Genomic DNA, 21534 nt, shown 5'->3' on the forward strand with positions numbered 1-21534 from the left:
AGATGTATTATCTTACAATTCTGAAGGTCAGAATTCCTAAATGGGTTTCAAGGTGTTGACAGAATAGTGTTCCTTCTGGGGGTCCTAGAAGATAATCTGTTTCCTTCCCTTTCCCAGTTTTTAGAGGCATCTGCATTCTTTGGCTTGAGGCCCCTTCCTCCATCTTCAAAAACCAACAATCACTCTGCTTTCATCATTACATCTCCTTCTCTGATTCTGACATCCTGCCTCCCTTTTATAAGGACCCTTGTGATTACACTGGGCCCACCCATCTAATCCAGGATAGTCTCTCCATGTCAAGATCCTGCAAAACATCTGCAAAATCCTCATCGCCATGTAAGGTAACATTCACAGGTTTCAGGAATTAGGATGTGGACCTCTTTGGGGAGTTATTATTCTGCCTACCATGCACAGTTATAGATACAAATATATAGAGAAATTTAGTATATGAAAAAACAGGAATTTTGAATTAATGGGGAAAAGTAGTGTTTATTAAATGGTGTTGGGATAACCACATAGCCATCTAAGGAAACTAATCTGGATCCTTATCTCATACTTTGTGTAAGGATAAATTTCCAAATGGATCAAAGATATAAATGTAAAGTATTAAACCATAAAAGTTCTAAGAGAAACCATGGGTCTTATAAGAGGGAAAAAATCTAAGTATGGCACAAACCCCAAAAGCTATAAAGGAAAATATCGATACTTTTGACTATTGTCGATGGAAAGTTAAGCAATAGTCAATGTAAGAAAAAAATGGAAAATTTTATTTGAGCCAAGCTGAGAATTATAACCCTGGAGACAGTCTTTCAGAAAGCTCTGAGGACTGTTCCAAAGAGGTAAAGGGGAAGGCAGTATATGTGTGATTTTGACAAAGGGGTATGTCTAATCAAGCACACATCTTGGTAGGCGGTTACTGCTATTCAAAAGGAACGATATATTAGTTAATGGTGTTAGTGCTTTTCTAAAGATATGAAAATGCAAGAAACTGGGTTCATAAAATTTTCTCCTGAAAATATCCAACTGTCTGAGGACTAGTTCTGCCAGTTTTCCCAGAGCACAAAATACCTCCTCCTGCTCTTTGCCCTGAATTCCACTCAGTGACTGCAGTGCTAATGACTTGATTCTTTTAGAACTGTATGATGGACAACATTCTTTATTTTACAAAACCCTCCCTTTGGTTTGCTATGGTTATTTCTCTTGTCTGGTAATAGTTGTTCCTACATTCTTTAATCTTTTAAAACCGTTAATTACTGAGACCTATTCTCTGTTCCACATGAAGACCTAAGAGGCCATAGTTCACCTCTCTCCCCAGTCAGTAAAGGGAGCACAAAGGAGATTCTGAAATTCATGCTCTGTTTCTTAACTTAACCTCATCCAGTGCACGTTACAATTTCTCTTACTGGCTGGTATGCTACTTCAGCAAGATATGGCACACTCTGGTTCAACCCGATCCCTTCCTTATTACTCTCTCGCTAACAAATCTAGAAGGGTAGAGAAAAATTTTTCCTCCTCAACAGTTTACAATAAAGTATATGGATAAATAACCTTCTTAACATTTTATTAATAACCATTAAGATCTGGGATGGTGTATGTCACACTAGATAATACCCACTATGAAAAAATCTCTTGTGAATTTGATTAGTGCAGGTCTAAATATTTTGTTCCAATAAAGCTAACTTGTGTATCTGCAAATGTGAGCATCAGACTAGATTTTTGAGGTTCTTTCAAGGAAATGATACTGTGGTGATTAAAATTTTCTACCTTATTACTTTTTTGCCCTAGTTAAATATTTCTCATGAAATATTCTAAAAGTGTTGGACTATATGTATTTGTGCCACTTGGGATTTATCCCAATTTCAGTCTAAACATCTTGACCTTCTTCAGCTGTGAATGTAACTACTCTCAGCTACAGGTCCCACCTTGGCTCAGTCTGATTGATACGTTATTCATTGTTCATTTTCACAAAACTTGAAACTGAAGATAGGAATATTTTAAGAGCAAATACATCAGTGTTACCAATCTCTTGCCCCTCAGGTATTCTTCATTTATGGAAACATCCAACTTCAAAATTTCATCTTTTTTTCAAATCTGATCTATAACCTTGGAACTGAGCTCTGTGATGAAGTCCTGTTCCAAAAACCAATAATAATCTCTTTTTCTTATTGACCACAAAAGACAAATTTATATTATATAAAATATTATATAAAAATATAATACGTACTTAAAACATCACATAGGAGAAGAGTTAAATGATAACAAAAATATTGCTTAGAAATAAATATATAGGCTTAAGTATGTATTAGAAAAGAAGACTGATAATTGAGCTAGATGTCTACCATCACAAAAAATTGGAAAAAGAACAGCAAAATAAACCTAAATATAGTAGAAGGACAGACATAATAAAGATATAATCAAGAATTAGTAAACTAGAAAACTGCAAAGCCAAAATTTGATTTTTCATTTTAAAATCCTAGTAATCCCCTGGCTAGACTTATCAAGAAAAAAAAAAAAAAAGAATAAGTTCAAATAGCCAAAGTCAGGAACAATAATAGGAACATATCTCCACATTGTAGAAAAGAAAAGAGCATATAATAGTATTATGAACTATTTTATGCCAATAAATTTAAAAACCTAGATGAAATGGATGAATTCCTAGAATTCACCACACTAACAGACAAAAGGTTTAGGTAAAATCACATGATCATCACGATAAACAGAAAGTATGCGATAAAACTTTAGTATCCATTCATGTTAAATTTTTAGAAACTAAGAGTAAAAGGGAATTTTTCTTAAACGGATTAAAGGTATATCAACAGCAATGGTGACAACATAAAAACCTTCAGTAAACATCACACTTAATCATGAAACTTTAAAGCTTTACTTTGAGATGAGAACAAGACAGAGAAGCTTGCTGTTACCGTCTCTAATCAACACTGTATTGGAGGTTTAATCTTGTGCATTAAGGAAAGAAAAAGAAAGAAATGGAATAACTATTCTAAAGGCAGAAATAAAACTCAATTTCACAGATATGATTATGTGTATGAAAAAATTGAATTAGTAAGAGTTTTAGCAAGGTGACTGTGCACATAGTCAACATACAAAAATCAACATACAAAAATTGTATTTTATATACTAGCAAAAATAATGACATTTGGAAAAGATGTCTTTTACAATAACATCAAAAAGTAACAAGTAGAAAGAATAAACTTAAAAAAATACATACACAATCTCTGTTGGGAAACTTATAAACCTTTATTGAAAGGCTTTGATTGAAAGACTACCTAAATCAAGAGATATTTACGGATTGGAGACTCAAAATTGTAAATATGCCAATTTCTCTCAAATTGGTCTATTGATTCAATGTTATCACAATAAAAATCTCAACAAGTCTCCCTTTCCCCTTTGCATCATTACAATCCTATTCTAAATTTTATGTGGAAATGCAAAGGGCTAGCCAAGGTGACACTGAAGAAAAATAAAATGACAGAACTTTCTTCTCCACGTATCAAATTTTATCTCAAAGCTATAGTAATTAAGACAGTATTTTATTGGCTCAGCTATAGACAAATAGATCAATGGAACAAAATAGTGAACCCGAAACAGACTCATGCATATATGGCTTCTTCATTTATGATAAAAGTATCACAAGTCATTCATCAGTAGGGAAAGGATGGTGTTTGCAGTAAGTGATGCTCAGGAAATTGGGAATCTACTTAGAAGAAAAAAATGAATAAACTTCTACCTCACATCATACACAAAAACCAACTTCAAGTTTATTAAAGATCTGAATGTGAATGGAAAAATTATAAAGTTTTAGAGATAGAATAAAAAATATCATTATGACTGACTTTGGGAAAGACTGATACACTTATGAAAACAATTTAGCTTTATCTAGTAAAGTTTAAGATTTACGTATCTCTTGACATAGCAATTTCTCTCTTTAGAACATGCCCTATGCTCTAGGGCCTAGAGAAGCATTTGTATCAGAAACAACTAGAATGTCTATCACTGAATTGTACATTTATGAATGATTAAAATGATCAATATTATGTTATGTATTTTACCACCATAAAAAATATTGCACACCAAAAAAGTTATTTCAAAAAAAGCAATTTAATAGAAGGATAGGCTTTTCAAAAATAGGTTGAAGCAATTACAGGCATAGGCAAAAAATGAACCTCAACCTAAACCTTTTACAAAAATTATTTCAAAATGGATAAAAGATTTAAATGTAAAGCATAAAACTACAAAACTTTGAACAGAACGTGTAGGAGAAAATTTTCAGGAATTAAGACTATGTGAAGATTTCTTAGACATGCCACCAAAACCACAATCCATAAAAGATAAATTGTAAAGTTGAATTCTACCAAAATTTTAAGTTTGTTCTGCAAAAGACTGCTACGAGGTTGAAAAGATAAGCTACAGACTGGGAAAACACATTCGTAACCCACATAACTGACAAAGGACTTATATCTATAATACATAAAGAACTTTCAAAACTCAGCAGTAAAAAAGACAGACAATTCAATTAGAAAATGGGCAGAAGACATGAACAGACATTTCATCAAATAAGACATACAGATGTCAAATAAACACAAAAAGATATTAGCCATTAGGGAAATACAAATTTAAACTACAATCGTATCATTATACATGTTAGAATGGCGAATGTAAAAACTGTGGTTAATACTTAATGCTGATGAGTCTGTAGAGAAACTGAATCTCTCGTGCATTGTTGGTGGGAATGTAAAACGGTACACCCACTCTGAAAAGTAGTATAGTAGTTTCTTATAAAACTAAACATAGACTTGTCTTATGACCCAGCAAGCTTCCTCTTGGGCATTTAAATCAAATAAATAAAAATGTAAAGTCATACAAAACCTGATCATGAATATTATTAATAGGAGCTTCATTCAGAATAGCTAAAAACTGGAAACAGCCCAGTAGTTTTCAGTAGGGGGATGATTAAACAAACTATGGTAAATCCATAGAGTGGGAATAATCCTCTGCAGTAAAAAGGAATAAACTATTTATACACGTAACAACTTGGATGAACCTCAAAGGCATTATGCTGAGTGAAAAAAAGCTAGTATCAAAAGGTTACGTACCAAGAGGGGAGGGTATAGCTCAGTGGTAGAGCACGTGCTTAGCATGCACAAGGTCCTGGGTTCAATCCCAGTACCTCAATTAAAACAAACAAACAAACAAACCTAATCACCTTCCCCCAAATAAAAAACAAACTAAAAAACCAACCAAACAAAAATAAATAAATAAAAGGTTACATACCTCATAATTCCATTTATGTAACATTCTAAAATTGATAAAATTATACAGATGGAATACACATTAGTTGTTGCCAGGGGATAAGGATGTAGGTGTGGGTGTGAATATAAAGTGGAAGCATAAGGGAGTCATAACTGTGTTGCTAGAGTAGTTTTGTATCTTGATCATGGTGATCATGGTGGTGGTTATACAAACCTATACGTGGGACAAAATTGCATAAAATTATACACACACACAAGTGAATTGCATGTAAAAACTAGTGGAAATGAATAAGGCCTGTAGTTACTTCATATAAATGGAATCATACAATATTTGTCCTTTTTTGTCTAGCTTATTTCGCTAAGCAAATTATTTTCAAGGTCCATTCATATTGTAGCATATATCTAAATTTTATTCCTTGTATGGCTGAGTAATATTCCATCATTACTATAATAAAAGATCACATATTATATGCTTCCATATTTGGCATGTATATACCACATTTTGCTTATCCATTCATCTATTTTTAAAAAATGTATTCATTCTTCTTCTTTCTTCTTTTGGGGAGGGGGCAGGTTAGGTTTATTTATTTTTGGAGGAGGTACTGGGGATTGAGCCCAGGACCTCTGCATGCTAAGCATGTACTCAACCACTTGAGCTGTATCTTCCCCACCATTCATCTGTTGATATTGGACTGTTTTCCATCTTTTGGCTAATGTGACATGCTGCTATAAACATTAATGTACAAATATCTTTTCACGTGCCTGCTTTCAGTTCTTTCAGATAGATATACCTAGGATTGGAATTGCTCAGTCATTTGGTAGTTCTATGTTTAATCTTTTGAGAAACTGTTACAGTTTTCCACAGTGGCTGCATCCTTTTACATTCGCACCAGCAATAACAAGGTTCCGAATTCTCCACTTCCTACCCAATATTTATTATCCATTAAAAAATTATATTACCCATCCTAGTAGGTTTAAGGTGGTATCTCACTGTGGCTTGAATTTGCATTTCCCTAATAACTAATGATGTGAAGTATCTTTTGCATGCACTTTTTAGCCATTTGTTTATCTTCTTTGGAGAAATGTCTATTCAAATCCTTTGTGCATTTAAAAAACCAAGCTGCTTGTCTATTTATTGTGAAGTTTTAAGGATTCTTTATCTGGATACTCGACTCTTCTCAAATATAACTCGCAATTATTTTATCTTATTCTTTAGATTGTCTTTTCACTTTGATATTCTTTGATGCACAAGTTTTTATTCTGATGAAGTCTAATTTATATATAGATTTTTGTTGCTTGTGTGATGTCTAAAATTCCATAGCCCTAATCACATATAAACAAAATGTATACTCATACACTGAACTATTATTTGGCCATAGAAAGGAATGAAGAGCTGATATATATTGTAACTTGAATGAACCTTGGAACATTATGCTAAATGAAAGAAACCAGTCATAAAAAATCACATATTATATGCTTCCATTTATATGAAATGTCCAGAATAGGCAAATTCATAGTGATAAAAAGTAGATCACTAGTTGCTTTAGTGGTGAGGTGGGTGGGGGTGATGTGAAGATATGGGGCAATACCCAAGGCTATGGATTTAGTTTTGTTTTGCATGCGGGGACCCAGCATTTATACATGTGAGGTTGGGGGATGTTCACTCAGTCCAGCAGTGGTCAAACCATGGAGCCCTGCACATGTAGTGCAAGCTCATGGCCTCCTCACGGCTGCACCTTTGGCAGCGCTTGTGCTCAGTTCCTGGCAAGATGGGATCCCAGGACATTTTAGCCATGCTTTGGGTCAGTTCAACCCTGTCTGCTTTGTGCGTGATTTTGCTGACATAGATGTAGCTATTGTCAGGTTCTAGCTGGTAATCACAATTCCGGCATGCAGAGTAGAATGTGGTTCTTTTTGCCCTCCTTGGATAAAACATGCTACATTTCTGGCAGAATATAATAATCATGAATCCTGGTTCTTAGATCCCACCTGGTTCCACAGCAATGCCTATAGATTTATTTTTTATTGTAGTAAAAGACAAAATTTGACATCTTAACCATTTTTTAAGTGTATGGTTCAGTAGTGTTAAGTACACTGACATTGTTGTGCAATGTCACAATAATTGTATCTTCCACTGTATGTATATAACACATTTTGTTTATCCATTCATCCATGGATGGAGACTGGGATTGCTCATACCTTTTGGCTATTGTGAATATACCATGAACATAAGTTTACAAATAACTATTAGAATCCCTGCTCTTTTCTTTTGGGTATCTACCCAGAAATGGAATTGCTAGATCACGGTAATTTTACTTTTAAGTTTTAAGTAACTACCATGTTGCTTTTCCATAGCAGCTGCATCATTTTACTTTCCCAGCGATGGTGCACAAGGGTTTCAATTTCTCTGCATCCTTGCCAACACTTAGTATCTTGTCTTTTTGATTACAGTAATTGTAATGGGTGTGAGTGGTATCTCATTTCGGTTTTGATTTGCATTTCCCTAATGCAAATAATGAGCAAACTGAGTGGTCTGGCATTTTTTTGTTATTAAATTGAAGTTCTTTGTGTATTCCGGATATTAAACCCTTATCAGATACATTACTTGTAAATATTTTCTTCCATTCTGTACATTACCTTTGCACTCTGTTGATTGTCCTTTGATGCACAGAAATTTTAGATTTTCATAGTTCAATTTACCAATTTTCAATTTTGTTGCCTGAGTTTTTGGTATCAAAGAAATCATTGCCAAATCCAATGCCGTGAAGTTTTACCAGTTTTCTTCTAAGTTTTATAGTTTTAGCTCTTACATTTAGATCTTTGATCCATTTTGAGATAATTTTTGCATATGGTGTAAGGTAAGAAGAGTCCAACTTCATTCTTTTTTTTTTGGGGGGGGTGTAATTAGGTTTACTTATTTCTTTTTAATGGAAATACTGGGGATTGAACCCAGGACCTAAGCATGCTAAGCATGCACTCTACAACTAAGCTATACCCCCGCCTGCAACTTCATTCTTTTATATGTGGATATCCAATTTTCCCAGCACCATTTGTTGAAAAGTGTTTTGTTTTGTTTTGTTTGAGGGGTTAAAAATGTTCTAAAATTGTGGTGATGGTTGCACATACCTGTGAATATACTAAAAACCATTCAATTGTGCATCTTAATGGTGAGTCATATTATATGCGAATTATATTTCAATAAAGTTGTTTTAAAGAAAGGAAAGCAAAAAATATCCAACAACCCAGATTGCTGGTCCCCACCCCCAGCACTTCTAATTCAGCAGTTCTGAGGCGAAGCTGATGCTGCTAGTCTAGGGACTATACTTTGAGAACCACTCTATTAGCTGATAAGAAATGACAGTTTCCTAAGAAATTTCAAAATAGTTTTCTTGTACTGTCTTTCAGAGACAGGGATAACTATGGTTTGTATATGGTTCTTTCATTAAGGCCCTGACATACTTTAATTTTATCTCAGTTTACAAATTGGTGGGTGTTCCTAAAGGGAGCTTTCTTAGGTATATCTTCAAAGACGTACTGGATACATCGTAAAAAAACTTCACTTCATAGATACTTCTTTAGAAAGATTTCATATTATAAGCTTATTTTAATAGTGCAAAAAAATCTGCTTCCAATCAGTGGAAAAACTTTCAAAGAATTTTATAAAAATAGCCAATACTTTGAACAAATACAAAATATCTAGGTAAATATTACAATTATGTACTCTAAACCCAAGAAAGCAGAGACTACCTTATAAGCCACATCATTCATGGAGCTGGTCATTTCAGGTTACTAAAATGCATAAAACAAAACTTAAGTTTTACAGAAAGAAATAAAACAACTCCAGTAAGAAAACTAATTTAAGTTTCATGGGAAACAGACCACATTGGTGACTTTAAACATTTTTCAAGGAATTCACAGAAATAGGGAACATCTACATCTTGATTTTTATGCAAGTGAGTTTTGTGCTGAGAAGCTTAAAAGACTGCTTGATCTTCTGACCAATAGCTCAGAAGTAAAAGCCAATCAAGACAGAAGATGGGACCCATAAGTAAGACTTTAACCTGATCTTAAAGTATAAAGCAAGATATTATGATAAATTAGTTTAAAAATGCAAATATATTTTAGTTTAGACTTAAATATTAAAGAAACAAAAATTATTATGATTAATTAGGATCTGACTAAAGATTGGGTAAAATTTTTTTCATATTTGTCTTCTTACAGATAATACTGATCATTCAATATCAATGGATATGCTTATTTTTGTGTATGAGAAGGGTATGGCTTGAGAAACCAATACTTACATTAAGTTCATTACCATTGCCAGAACTTGACAAAACTGGTGTTTTGGGTGTGATATTGTTTGAAGTTCATTATTTAATAAAAGGAGATTGAGAATCTTGCTGAAACTGCCTGGGCAGAAGGGTATCTCTCCATACATCTCTATGTATTTCTATATATATCTCCTTACTACATCACAGACACAAAAACAATATTAATATATTTACATATATGTATTGGGCCAAAAATGAATTAACTTTCCCTACAAAATTATAATTATGAAAATACTAATAGACACTATATAATAAAGGAACCACTCAAGAAAAGATGGCAACCATTCCAATAGCTGAGTTCTATTGCTTTCTCTTAACATTTCAGGAAGAGAAAAAGGAAGAGCAGTTTGTAGTAGAGATGCCTACCCCAGAAATACCTGGTAGGCAGAAGTGAACAACCTAAAAATCATAGCCCTTTATATGGGAAAATGGCTAATGTTTTTGTCAGTGGTAACACCTCCTCTTATACTTGAAAGTTACTCCTTAGGACTTATACTAAAGCAGAGAGCACCACTTTAGTTAGGAGAAATTTTCCCAAAGTGTTCTACTATTTGAACCTTTGGTAGAAAGATGAACAAGTTGACAACAGGCTATTTGAGGCCTTTCATCATTCCTGGCTGTAGAAATTTAAAAATGTACCACATAAATTAACTATAACATCATCAGAAAGAATTTTACTAGGCTTCTATGACCTAAAGATAAAGATTAAATAGCGATGGAGACTCTGACATAATACTAAGTGTACTATGCACTGTAGTCCATGGGTCTAGTGGTAGAAAGGTAGTCAGTCCTGAAGCAGATCTTGGTAAATTTGCTTGACTACATTCTTTAGGTAGTTGTCTTCCAGTGGCACTTTAGATAGACTGGCAGTGATTTCATCTTGGCTGAAAAGAACACAAGGTTAATTAATTTTTCTGGAAATTTATACTTGTCTTCAATTCAGTGGAATTCACTAATTCAGTGGAATTTCAGTGGAATTCACGTTTTTGGGTATAGGCTCTGAATCTCCTAGGAGGCACAAATAGGCCTTTCTAGAAACAGATTGTCCAGTTTGAACTGAAATTCCAAAAATTAGCCCTAAGAACCAATTCTGTATGTAACTGTGAGGTATCTTGACTTATCTGCCTTCTCTGGCTATAAAAATCTACAACTGTTGGTGTTTGCTGATAGATCTGAAGTGGGCATACTCTGTCATCTTGCAGTCTGTCAGCAGTATGTTCAAAAAGTCACAAAATATACAGTAGAAATGAAATAGTTTTAGGTCTGTTTCCATAGACTAATTGAGAAAAGCATGACTGTACAGCTTTTTAGAGATTATTTTGTTTTTAAAGCCATAAAAGTAGTTCAAATATGATCTGGGCTAAGCTTATGCAGGACTTTTTTTCCATCTTGATACCTGTTTTAGGTAGGAGTTGTCAAAAAGTAGAGCAATTATAAAAGAATAGACCAAAGGTCTCCAGCATCCACTGGAGACAGCAATGAAGGTCACTGACTTTAAAAGAACAAATACTTCAAAATGAAGTCAGAGAGAGCTGATATTTGGCTTTGCTATGGTCTATTCATTTTCTGACCACTTTGAGGGATTTTTCAAAAGATATAACAAAGGTAAAAAAGTAGTTGGGAGTTCTTTCCTGCTGGCCCTTTACTCACCCAATGTTTCCAAGGTGTTTTTGAATAGAGAAAGGTAATGGGACAGATGGATAATGGGCTGAGAGAAACAAAGTTATCTCAAACTTTGCAAATGCTGCAGAGCTGGAGAATAAAAGTTTCAATCTGTAAAAGACAAGATCTTCAATTAAAAATAGAACACAAAATAGAATGAAACACAAATACATTTTCCTTTTACACTGGCATATGAAACTTTGGTATAAATCATTTCTTGTCCTTATCCTTATCAAATGAACAGAGGGTAAAATATCTGTAACAAAATATGATTATGGCTGCATTTTCATCATTAGTCACAAAACTGATAAATAAAATAAATTATTTTAATTATAAAGTTTTTGACTAATTACTTACTGTTACAGGTTGAGTTTTGTCCCCTAAAAATTCGTGTTGTAACTCTAATCCTAAGTACCTCAGAATGTGACCTTATTTGTAAATATTATTGCTGATTTAATGAGTTAAGATGAGGTCCTCCTGGAGTAGGATGAGCCCCTAATCTAAAATGACTGGTGTCCTAATAAAGAGAGGACATTCGGACACAGACATACACATAGGAAGAACATCCTGCGAAGATGAAAGGAGATGTTGGGATTATGTATTTACAATACATGCCAAAGACTGCCAGCAAATCACCAGAAGTTAGGAGAGAGGCTTTGAATAGATTCTCTTTCACAATCCTCAGAAGGAACTAACCTGGCTGACACCTCAATCTCAGACTTCCGGCCTCCAGAACTATGAGACAATAAATTTCTGTGGTTTAAGCCACCCAGTTTGTAGCACCTTGTTATGGCAGCCCTAGGGAACTAATACACTTACTCGGTATTATTCACATCTATGTTCATTAGGTTATAATTTGGTCCCCATCGCTTTAAAAATTCAATCTCCTCCCCAAGGAGTTTGCAATGGCTCACTACCAGTGAGATTTCTTGAAGCATCTGGGAAAAATAGAAAGAAAAAAAAAGTTGAAAAGTATGAAAACATTTATGGTGTTTAGTGGCTCTTTTATAAAAAACCCTTGAAAGTTAAACAATTGAGTATATTTATCATTTCAGGATCCACTATTACATACATAAAATTTCAGTTCTGCTTTTTGAGACAGGTAACAATTTTCCTTTAAATACGTCAATCAGAATTTACCTTGGGTACCTGGTGCTGTGTTGTACATTTCTTTTTCCAGAATTCCTGTTGTTCAATGTACTGGAAAATAAGGTTATGAACTAAAAGGGAGGAAGGAGGAGCTTTATCCTCTGAGGAAGGGGAAAAAAAAATCAAAAGCAGAGTATTACTCACTATTCGTATGTTTTATATATATAATAGAAATATTATCTATAAATATCTTCAAATTACCAGATGTCTAAGTATCCTCTTCAATTTATTTTCAAACACATAAATTAACATATTTAGTGAACATAAGACATTCTGATATAAATTCAAGCCTTTATCACATATAGAATAGAACTTAGTTAAAAGCATGGCCTTAAATGTAACATAGCCCTGAGTTTAAATTCTGGCTTTCCTTACTACCTGAGTAATCCTAAGCACAACACATTTCTTTTAAGCTGTAGTTCCCTAATTTGTAAAATAGGGAGTAATATCTACTTCATAGTGTTGATGTAAGTAAATGCACATGCCTGATAATACAGTGAGTACTCATATTGGTAACTTTTAAATTCTGGAAATAGCTATTATTAATCATTGCTCAAGATCTAGCAATAACTTAAAAAAATTTCTTTTAAAACCCACCCAATATTTGAATAATATCCAGCAGTTTTAAGTCTAATACATATTTCTAAGAACCAATTATTATTATTGTTGTTGTTTATATTTAATTTGGTATGTAAAAGGATTCTCAAGGAGCAATTTGCACTTGTAAATTTCTAAGAAATTTTTGGTGGATTAAATATTTTGAACTTACCATCTAATAGAGATTGGAAATTCAGGTCAACAATCTTCCTATAGGCCTTGTTCAGGAAAGGGAGACCAACTAGGAAGAATCAGCATAAGAAGAATGTTTCTTTTTATTATCTGATTTAAAGCTACATACAACTCAGTACTTTAGAATCCTACTCCTTCCGGGTAGCAGGGTTTTTCATAGGCAGCTGAAAGCTTATCCCTGAATCATATTATTCTCCGTGTATGGTAAAGTCTTCCCTGAGAATGTTGAACTATATTAGTTGGCAGGCCTTTAAAAAAAATTTAAGGTGTGATACATTTTTGTAAATTTATCAGGGCCTCCTCCTTTGATCCCTAACTTCTGTGCAAAGTATTATTTTCAGGAACCATGTAAAGAAAATGACTGTGACCTCCCCATAACCATTATCTTTGTACAAATACACTGAAAATGATTTATATGTTTAGTATTACAGCAATGAGTTTTAGGTAGCCAGGAGAGCTGATTGCTCTTCCAGAGACCAGAGTTACCTCCTGTCTCTCAAATTCTGATTCTTATCACTTTGTTGAATATTTTCTATGTATTCAGCACTGTGAACACAATAGTGAGACAAACAGACATAGTCAATCCATGCTCTCAAGAAGCTTACAGCTCAAGGGGACACACAGGTAACTGCAGGAAGCAAGCGTACTGCAGGAAACAATGAGAACATACACTAGGCGGGCAAGTAGCAGGGGGCAAGCAACAAGTAGCAGGAGAGCAAGTAGCAGAGGGAGTGAGTAAAAGGAGAGTCAGGGAAGACTTTGCTGAGAAAGTGACAATTGAGCTAAGTTCTTAAGGATTATTAGTTGACATTTATTTAGTGAAGAAGAGGTGCTATGGTCTGAATGTTTGTGCCCCCCACTGCCAAATTCATCGTATTAGGAGGTGAGGTCTTTGGGATGTGCTTAGATCGTGAGGGTGGAGCCCTCATGACTGGATTAATGCTCTTTAACAGAGACCCTGAAGAGCTAGCTAGGCTTTTGGTCATGTGAGGATACAATGAGAGAAGTCTGCAACCTGGAAGAAAGCCATCATCTGACCATGCTGGCACCCTTATCTTGGACTTCCAGCCTCCAGAACTGTGGGAAATAAATTTCTGTTGTTTATAAACTACTCAGTTTATGGTATTTATTTACTTTTTTAATGGCAGCCTAGAAGGACTAAGACAGGGGAAAGAGCTTCCAGGCATAAGAAACATCAAGAAGAATGTTCTGAGGTAGGATGAAATATGACTGAGCATGAAAGACCATGCTCTTTTAAGGGAATGAAAGAAATCCATTTTGGCCAATGTGCAGTAAATAGTATTAGGCAGGAAAAGGAGGAAAAATTCAAGTCAAGCAGGGCCTTACATTAAGTTTTTTTGATTTTAGTCTAAGAGTAGCAGGTGCATGAAAAGATTTTCAACAATCACTACTGCTACAAGAAGGAGAACAAAAAGGAGAGGAGAAGGAGAAGATCCAGAAAGACCAGCTATAGTGTTATTGTAGTCATCTAGGTTAGAGGTAACTATTGACAGAAGAGATGCAAATAACTGGGTGAATATTAAAAAATTACAATCAGTAAGTCTTATCCATGATTTAGATACACCTGCTGAGGAAGAAAGAGGAATAGAGTGATTCCTAAGTTTTAATTTTGGACTTTGAACGGAAGTTGATGGTATTTATTTAGAAAAAGAACTTTTAAGGAGAATCGGGTTTGGGGGCTAGGAGATTATATAGATCCTAAGTTTCAATTTGGCCATGTTCACTCATGGTTGGCCATGCTGAAGCCAACTGTTTCAAGAGGAAAAATACCTAAAGATACTGACAGAAGATTTCAACAAAATAGCTAGGACTCTGCCAAGTCACCATATAGAGATGTGTACCTACTTTGATAAGCCTGCCAATATGCACAGAATTTCCAATTAGCTCTTTAGGTTAGCTAAAGTATAAAAAAAAATAGTCAAGAATCACCAGCCATTAGAGTAAATCTTCTATCACAAAAGACAGATGGAAAAAAGGAACTCAGAGTAAACAGATGTGACTAGCAGGTGATCCATTACTTTAGATAGGCAAAATTTCTATTGTCTAATATAATTCAACAAAAGGCAACTTTCACTAGCTGAATTTTATTTTACTTTTTATTTAATAAAATAAAATTCTATTATCACAAATTAAAGTGATTAACTACTTTAAGATTTTCAGCAGTGCTTTCATTATGTTAACAGTTACTAGAATAGACATATAAATCTTTAGTAAGTTTAGCCATACACTTATCTGAGAGGAATGATCTCACTTTTGTCACTCACCTACTGGTTCTCCAAAGGTGATGGTAAGTTCTACTGTATCATAAAGAAAGGTGAATACAGCTTGATCATCACTCCACTCAATGACATCCCATTCAGACAAGCTGAAGAGAGATAAACAAGACAGAAAACTTTTTTTTTTTTGAGATAAAAGAAGAGAGTTAACTTATGATACCACTCAAACAGTACCAGTAGCAGCTTCTGGAGTTCTCCACTGGCTTGGGAGAAGATCATTATTTTAATTCAAATATTGTGAATCTACAAACTTACGCTTTTGAGAGAAATTAACAATTGACTAAATCTTGTTATATATCAGAGAAAAACCAAATCTTGGCAATATAAAATATTTTAAAATTGTAATTCCATAGCACTCCCACCTTGTATACCTTCAGCTTAGTGTTGAGTGTATTAACTTTTTTTGAGGATGCATTGTATTATAGTTTAAAAACAGTGATATACATTACAAACACATGTCAACTGTTCTAGTGAATTTAGACAACCTGGAAGGCACAGGATAAAAAACAAAGGCCACTTGCTTTCCTTACCTCAACTGATCCAGTAGCTCTTCAGTTCTATTTGTTTGTTTTTGCACAAAGTCTATTTGAGCAAGGGTCTGCTCTTTCTGTACCTCCAGTTCTAAGAGATTTCTGAAAATCAAACGGAGTATTCACAGAAAGATAAAGCCACTGTCAGAGAATTCAGACTTCATTAAAATAAAAGCTTGTGACAAAAAGTCATGTGCTAAATGGATCCCCAGTGAGGCAAATGACATCCATTTTTGCATTTTTAGTTTTTTAGGTTTCTTTTGAATAAGTATTAAACTAGAAGTGTGGGTCTAAATAAGAAAAGTCTAAATCAATGGTTCTTAAATTAGGGTCCATGAAAATATCCTTAGGGGTTCACATGTTCTTTAAGATTATTATTAAAATTTACATTTTGATGTTAAAAATATAAGCATAATACAGCAAAAGAATGCCCACCTTAAAACTAAGACATGCCATAATTTTGGTACCTGCATTTGGCTTTAATAAGTTTTTAGAACTAAATAAAACTTATCGTTTGTTAGTCATTTTGCTAGGATCAGTTTAATTTTACGCAAATATTCCACTTGTCAAATTAATGTTGTCAGTTGAAATTTTACTGATTTTGTCATTATTTATACTTGATTTCTTTTAGTCTTATAGTCAAACAAGATTCATGAGTATAAGAAATATATACCTCATTTTATATTTATTTATACTTAAGTACAATACAGAAACAGTTTAATGCTATATTTATTTTCTTTAATAGGATCTTGGTATTATTTAAGCTTGAGGAATACTGCTTTGGATTAATGCTCTGCAAACAATAAGTGCTTAGGAAATACTGTCGATTAAGATGGCCTCCAAGGTCAAATTCAAAGTGAAGCAGAAGCCCTGAATTAGCCTTAGTCTATACTCGTGTCCTCAATCTTGTCAGTTTCTGGAGATAGGAAGTCATTTAGCCATGTCAGGTTTAGCATATTTTCTAACACTCAAATTGAAGGCTAACCTTTGAAGCTTTTCTTCCTCAGTTTTCAGCTGTTCCAGTTCTTTGAAAAGAAAAAGACAAATCTATCAGAATGTACACATTAAAATGTTGCACAAAAATCAACTGTTTTATTGGAAAGTCTATCTCACTAATCTCACCTAAATAAATAAACTCAGTACAGAGGATTCCCCCCTCATTCATCTCCTTAATTAATTCAGTTACCTTTCTCTGCAGCTCTCATTTCAGAATCCCATTCTTCCATAAGATTGTCCTCCTCTTCATCCCCCAAATTCTTAGCTTCTAAAGTAGATAACATGCATTAGAACAACTCAGTCAAAAATAATTAAACAACCAGAGATGAAAAGAATAGATGGTCCCAAAATGAAGTGTTAAGAATACTTTATAAACATTCACCTTGCTCCACCTTTCCTTGCCAAAAAGCCCTGAGCTATAATAATAATTTCATCTGAAGACTTGCTTCTAGTGGCAGACAAGTGAACTTGGAGCCATATGGCTATGATCTCCAATAGCAGCTTCTCAGGGGACACTTTGGGATGGAAATTGTTTATATATAATTTGTATATATCAAAGTTATTTTTATGCAACCCTATGGACTAAGCAGTAGCAGATACACATATATAAGTGCATACACACACACATATTTAAAAATTTTATTTTTGAACCTTGGAATCATCCTTAAAAGTCCTGTCTCCCCACATCCAAACCAACTTTTGATTTTCACCTCAAAAATATTTTCTGAATCTACTTTTTTTCTTAACCACCAGGCTCCCTTAATGTATGCTACTATCCTTTCTTAACCATACCAGTTCAGTAACTACTTCTTATTGTCACTCTTGATCTATTCAAATCCAATGTCTACATGGCAGCCAGTACCCTTCAAATGGCTATTCACTGTTAGAAAAAGTCAGAACTCCTTAAGAGGTCCTCCTTGGCCTAGCCCCTGACACCTCTAGCTTTATCTCAGACTGTGTTCCCTTTTGCTCTCTCCATTCTAGCCACAATGGCCTTATTTCAGACCCTTGTACTTGGTATATTTTTTCCCATTGAAGGCCTTCTGCATGAGGTATTCATACTGAATAGCCTGCTCTCTCCTCCTTTCTCCCTTTTACTCCTATTCATTCTTCAGATCTTAGCTGAAATGCTACTTCCTCAGAGGGAAGCCTCTCTTGACCTGACTAGGTCAGTTTTCTGTTTCAGGACCTTATAGCACCATGTAACCTTTCTTCCATAGCAGTTACCATAAAACTATTTGTTTAATTCTTATCATCTTTTCTAGACTAGAAGCTCAATAAGGGCATAAAGTTTCATTTTTAATCACCATAGTATTCTTAGCACTGAACACTGTACAAGGCACATAATAAGTACTTAGTAATTTGTTCAAAGAAAAATGAATAAGAAAGAAATAGGGAGCCATTCAGTGGCACCTAGAAAGGGGGTGTGGTTGCTGGTATTTTTAAAGATAAGAAAGAGGTAAATATATCCAGGAGAGGAGGCACAGAGGTTGAATATACAAGAGATAAGGGAAAATCAGTGCTGTAAGATTCCTGAGAAGACAAGAGGGATGCAGCTCAAAGTTTAGGTGGAAAGACTGATCACAGGGAAAAGAAAGGAAGGATGAAAGAATGGATATAAACATATAAAAGTTTGGTTTGTTTGGCAGGAGGGATTTTAGAAGTTCTGGCCTAATGGCTTCTATTTTTTTTTTTAATGGAGTGAAAAAGCAAGGTAATGAACAGAGGTGGGGCAGTCTAAGATTATGGAACTCATATACTTATTATCAATTCAATGTATAAAACATGTACTAGGCACTTGTTTGGTGGAAAGCATAGTGCTAAGAACTCTGAAGGATATGGAGAAAAATAAAAGCCAATCTTTACCCCCACGGAGCTCACAATTCAGTTAGGAAAATAAACTCTACAAAGGTAACTATAATAAGATGTGATAGGTACTATAAGAAGTGCTAACAAAATAGCCACGGTAGCTCCTTTGGTAAAACAAACAAACAAACAAAAAAACAGAAGGAGAATGCATTCGGCAAAGACAAAGTGGCAGGACTGTATAGAAATGAAAAGATTTAGATGGAATTTAGGATGTGTAGGGAATAATAGTGAATTATGTAAGAAAGGAATACCTGAAAATGATTGTAGAGAATGTTAAATGTCAAGCTCAGGAATTTGGACTTCATTTTGTAATAAATGGGAAGACAAAAGTTTTTCAGGGGAGAAACATAATGAAAACTGTCCATAATTATTAATATGGCAGCAATGTGCAGGTTGGACTAGAAGGAGACAGACTGAAATTAATGGTATAAAAAGATTAGTTAGAAGACTTGGAAGTAGCACATGTCAGAATTAATGATAACCTTAATAGGAATGGGAAAGAATATAGGAGATGCTGAAGAAGCAGATATGACAGGACTTGATAAGAGAGACTCAAAGACAATAAAAGTTTTGAGTCTTTTATAATTTATAAGAATGGAGATGCCATTAATAGAGATAAGAAACATCACAGAGAGAACAAGTTTTCAGATTTTATTTTGCATATGGAAGACAATACATTACATTTTGTTCATATAAAGTTTAAGGTGCTTAAGGACATTTTCAGAGAGGTTTAGCAGGAAGCTGGAACTGTTAAGTCTGGAACTTAAAGAAAGAGGCTAAAGATGCCCTTTCCAAAATGATTATAAGCTACTTGCCAAAAATCTGTGTATATAATATCTTTTTTCTGATGCTAAGTACAGTATCTGGCATGCAGTAAGGTGCTAAATAAATGATTGATCAATTTAACTGAATTTGGGAATTATTCATATAAACACAATTTTTTTTCTTTTATTTATTTTTTTAATTGAGGTATAGTCAATTACAATGTGCCAATTTCCAGTGTAGAGCACAATGTCCCAGTCATGCATATACATACATATATTTGTTTTTATATTTTTTTACTAAAAGTTATTACAAGATATTGAACATAGTTCCCTGTGCTATACAGAAGAACTTTTAAAATCTATTTTTATACATAGTGGCTAACATTTGTAAATCTAAAACTCCCAAGTGTATTCCTTCCCACCCCTTTTCCCTGGGAACCATAATACTGTTTACTATATATAAACACAATTGTTAAGGCAGATGAAAGCATTAGGGGACAGAAGAGAAATGAGTAGATAATAAAATCTAAATGCCTACATAAAGGGTTAGTTAGAGAAGGGCCAACAGAGGAGCTAAAAGGAACAGCCAGGAGAAAAGAATAGGGTTAGGTTTGTACAATATCATAGAGTTCTGGGAGAAGTAAGTTTCAGGAAGGAAAAAATAATGAGCAGTGTCAAATGCTGAAAAAGATCAAGATGGCTAAAGACTGAGAACTACCAAATATGATGATTATGGGAAATTCCATGATCTTTGAGAAAGCAGTTTCTGGACAACACTAACAAGTTGGGATTATGAGAGGTCAAACAAAGGATAGATAAATTTTCAAATAGAGGTAAGGTCATTTATTTAAAAAAATCAACCCAAGATTATGGTCTAGGTTATGAAGAGCATTCCAAAGAGACTTATTATCTTGGGCATCTCTTGTTGATTGTGTTATGAATGACCACAGTAAAGGAGCTTTAATTTGCTTTAATTTAATGTCTCAAGATGCTAATACAAGGCTTCAGCATAGTGCTACCAGTAATGCGTACTGTAGGGAAGCATTTAGATATAATTATATTTTCTTTTGGAAAAGTATTCAAGATACTTTACCTATTTCCACCTCAGTGAGACAGTTATCCATCTTCTTAAGTATGTTGTCCATCTCATCTATCCTTATTTGAAGTTTCTCCCTCTCATTCTAAACACACAATATAGACTGTCAAGTTAAATATCCAAACAAAATATTATAAAATTATAAATGGTTCAAATTGCTAACATAACTGCTACATCTAAATCATGAGCAGGCAAATCTGAAAATGAAGCTCAAAGCTTCAAGCCTCATCTTAAAAAATTTTTTTAAAAGCATTCATAACAGATTAATATAAACTCATTTTTTGTACTTTATTTCATTAATTTCATGTAACATAAAATGTTAATATATATTACTTTAAAAACAGAGTTCATAAAAATGTTCTACAGTCAAATAAATATGGGAAACACTGGTCAAATAAACTTACATAATTTTTTCTTTTTACACTACCAAAAAACCCCCCAAAAAACCAAAAAACCCAAAAAACATTTCTGACCTTAGACTTTAATATGCTAGCTATTATATTTCTCCAAAAGGGGGATGATGCATGTAACATTCCCCAGACTTATTTGCCAGTGGAAAGTTTGTTAATGCAAGACTTTTCTTAAAGGATGATCATTTGGGGAAATGCTACTTTAAACATATGCACATATTTACATATGTGTATGGACTCTGAGGAAGATAATACTACAGCATAGTCCTTAGCAATGGAAGATCAGAATCCTGTGTTTTTATATTTCAATATGTATAATGGATAACAAATTTGAGATAAGACATGAGCCCATATTAGTAAATATATTCTAGAAT

General features: G+C 33.9%; 1 protein-coding gene across 2 annotated transcripts in view; it reads right to left on the minus strand.

Annotated features, from left to right (window-relative positions):
- Window positions 1-8182: 8182 nt before the first annotated feature.
- Window positions 8183-21534, minus strand: part of KNL1 (kinetochore scaffold 1) — a 49297-nt gene continuing 35945 nt past the window's right edge. For both annotated transcript variants that reach the window (XM_006176614.3, XM_032481487.1), the window contains exons 17-26: window positions 20748-20835; window positions 17212-17289; window positions 17011-17050; window positions 16026-16127; window positions 15484-15584; window positions 13179-13247; window positions 12401-12510; window positions 12080-12198; window positions 11249-11371; window positions 8183-10482 (exon numbers count right to left, since the gene is read on the minus strand). In XM_006176614.3, the coding sequence (XP_006176676.2) occupies window positions 10383-10482; window positions 11249-11371; window positions 12080-12198; window positions 12401-12510; window positions 13179-13247; window positions 15484-15584; window positions 16026-16127; window positions 17011-17050; window positions 17212-17289; window positions 20748-20835 (930 nt within the window). In that variant the 3' untranslated portion in view covers window positions 8183-10382. The remainder of the gene's footprint in view (window positions 10483-11248; window positions 11372-12079; window positions 12199-12400; window positions 12511-13178; window positions 13248-15483; window positions 15585-16025; window positions 16128-17010; window positions 17051-17211; window positions 17290-20747; window positions 20836-21534) is intronic.

This window comes from Camelus ferus, chromosome 6, assembly GCF_009834535.1.
Source record: "Camelus ferus isolate YT-003-E chromosome 6, BCGSAC_Cfer_1.0, whole genome shotgun sequence".
In the NCBI taxonomy this organism is placed as follows: Eukaryota; Metazoa; Chordata; class Mammalia; order Artiodactyla; family Camelidae; genus Camelus; species Camelus ferus.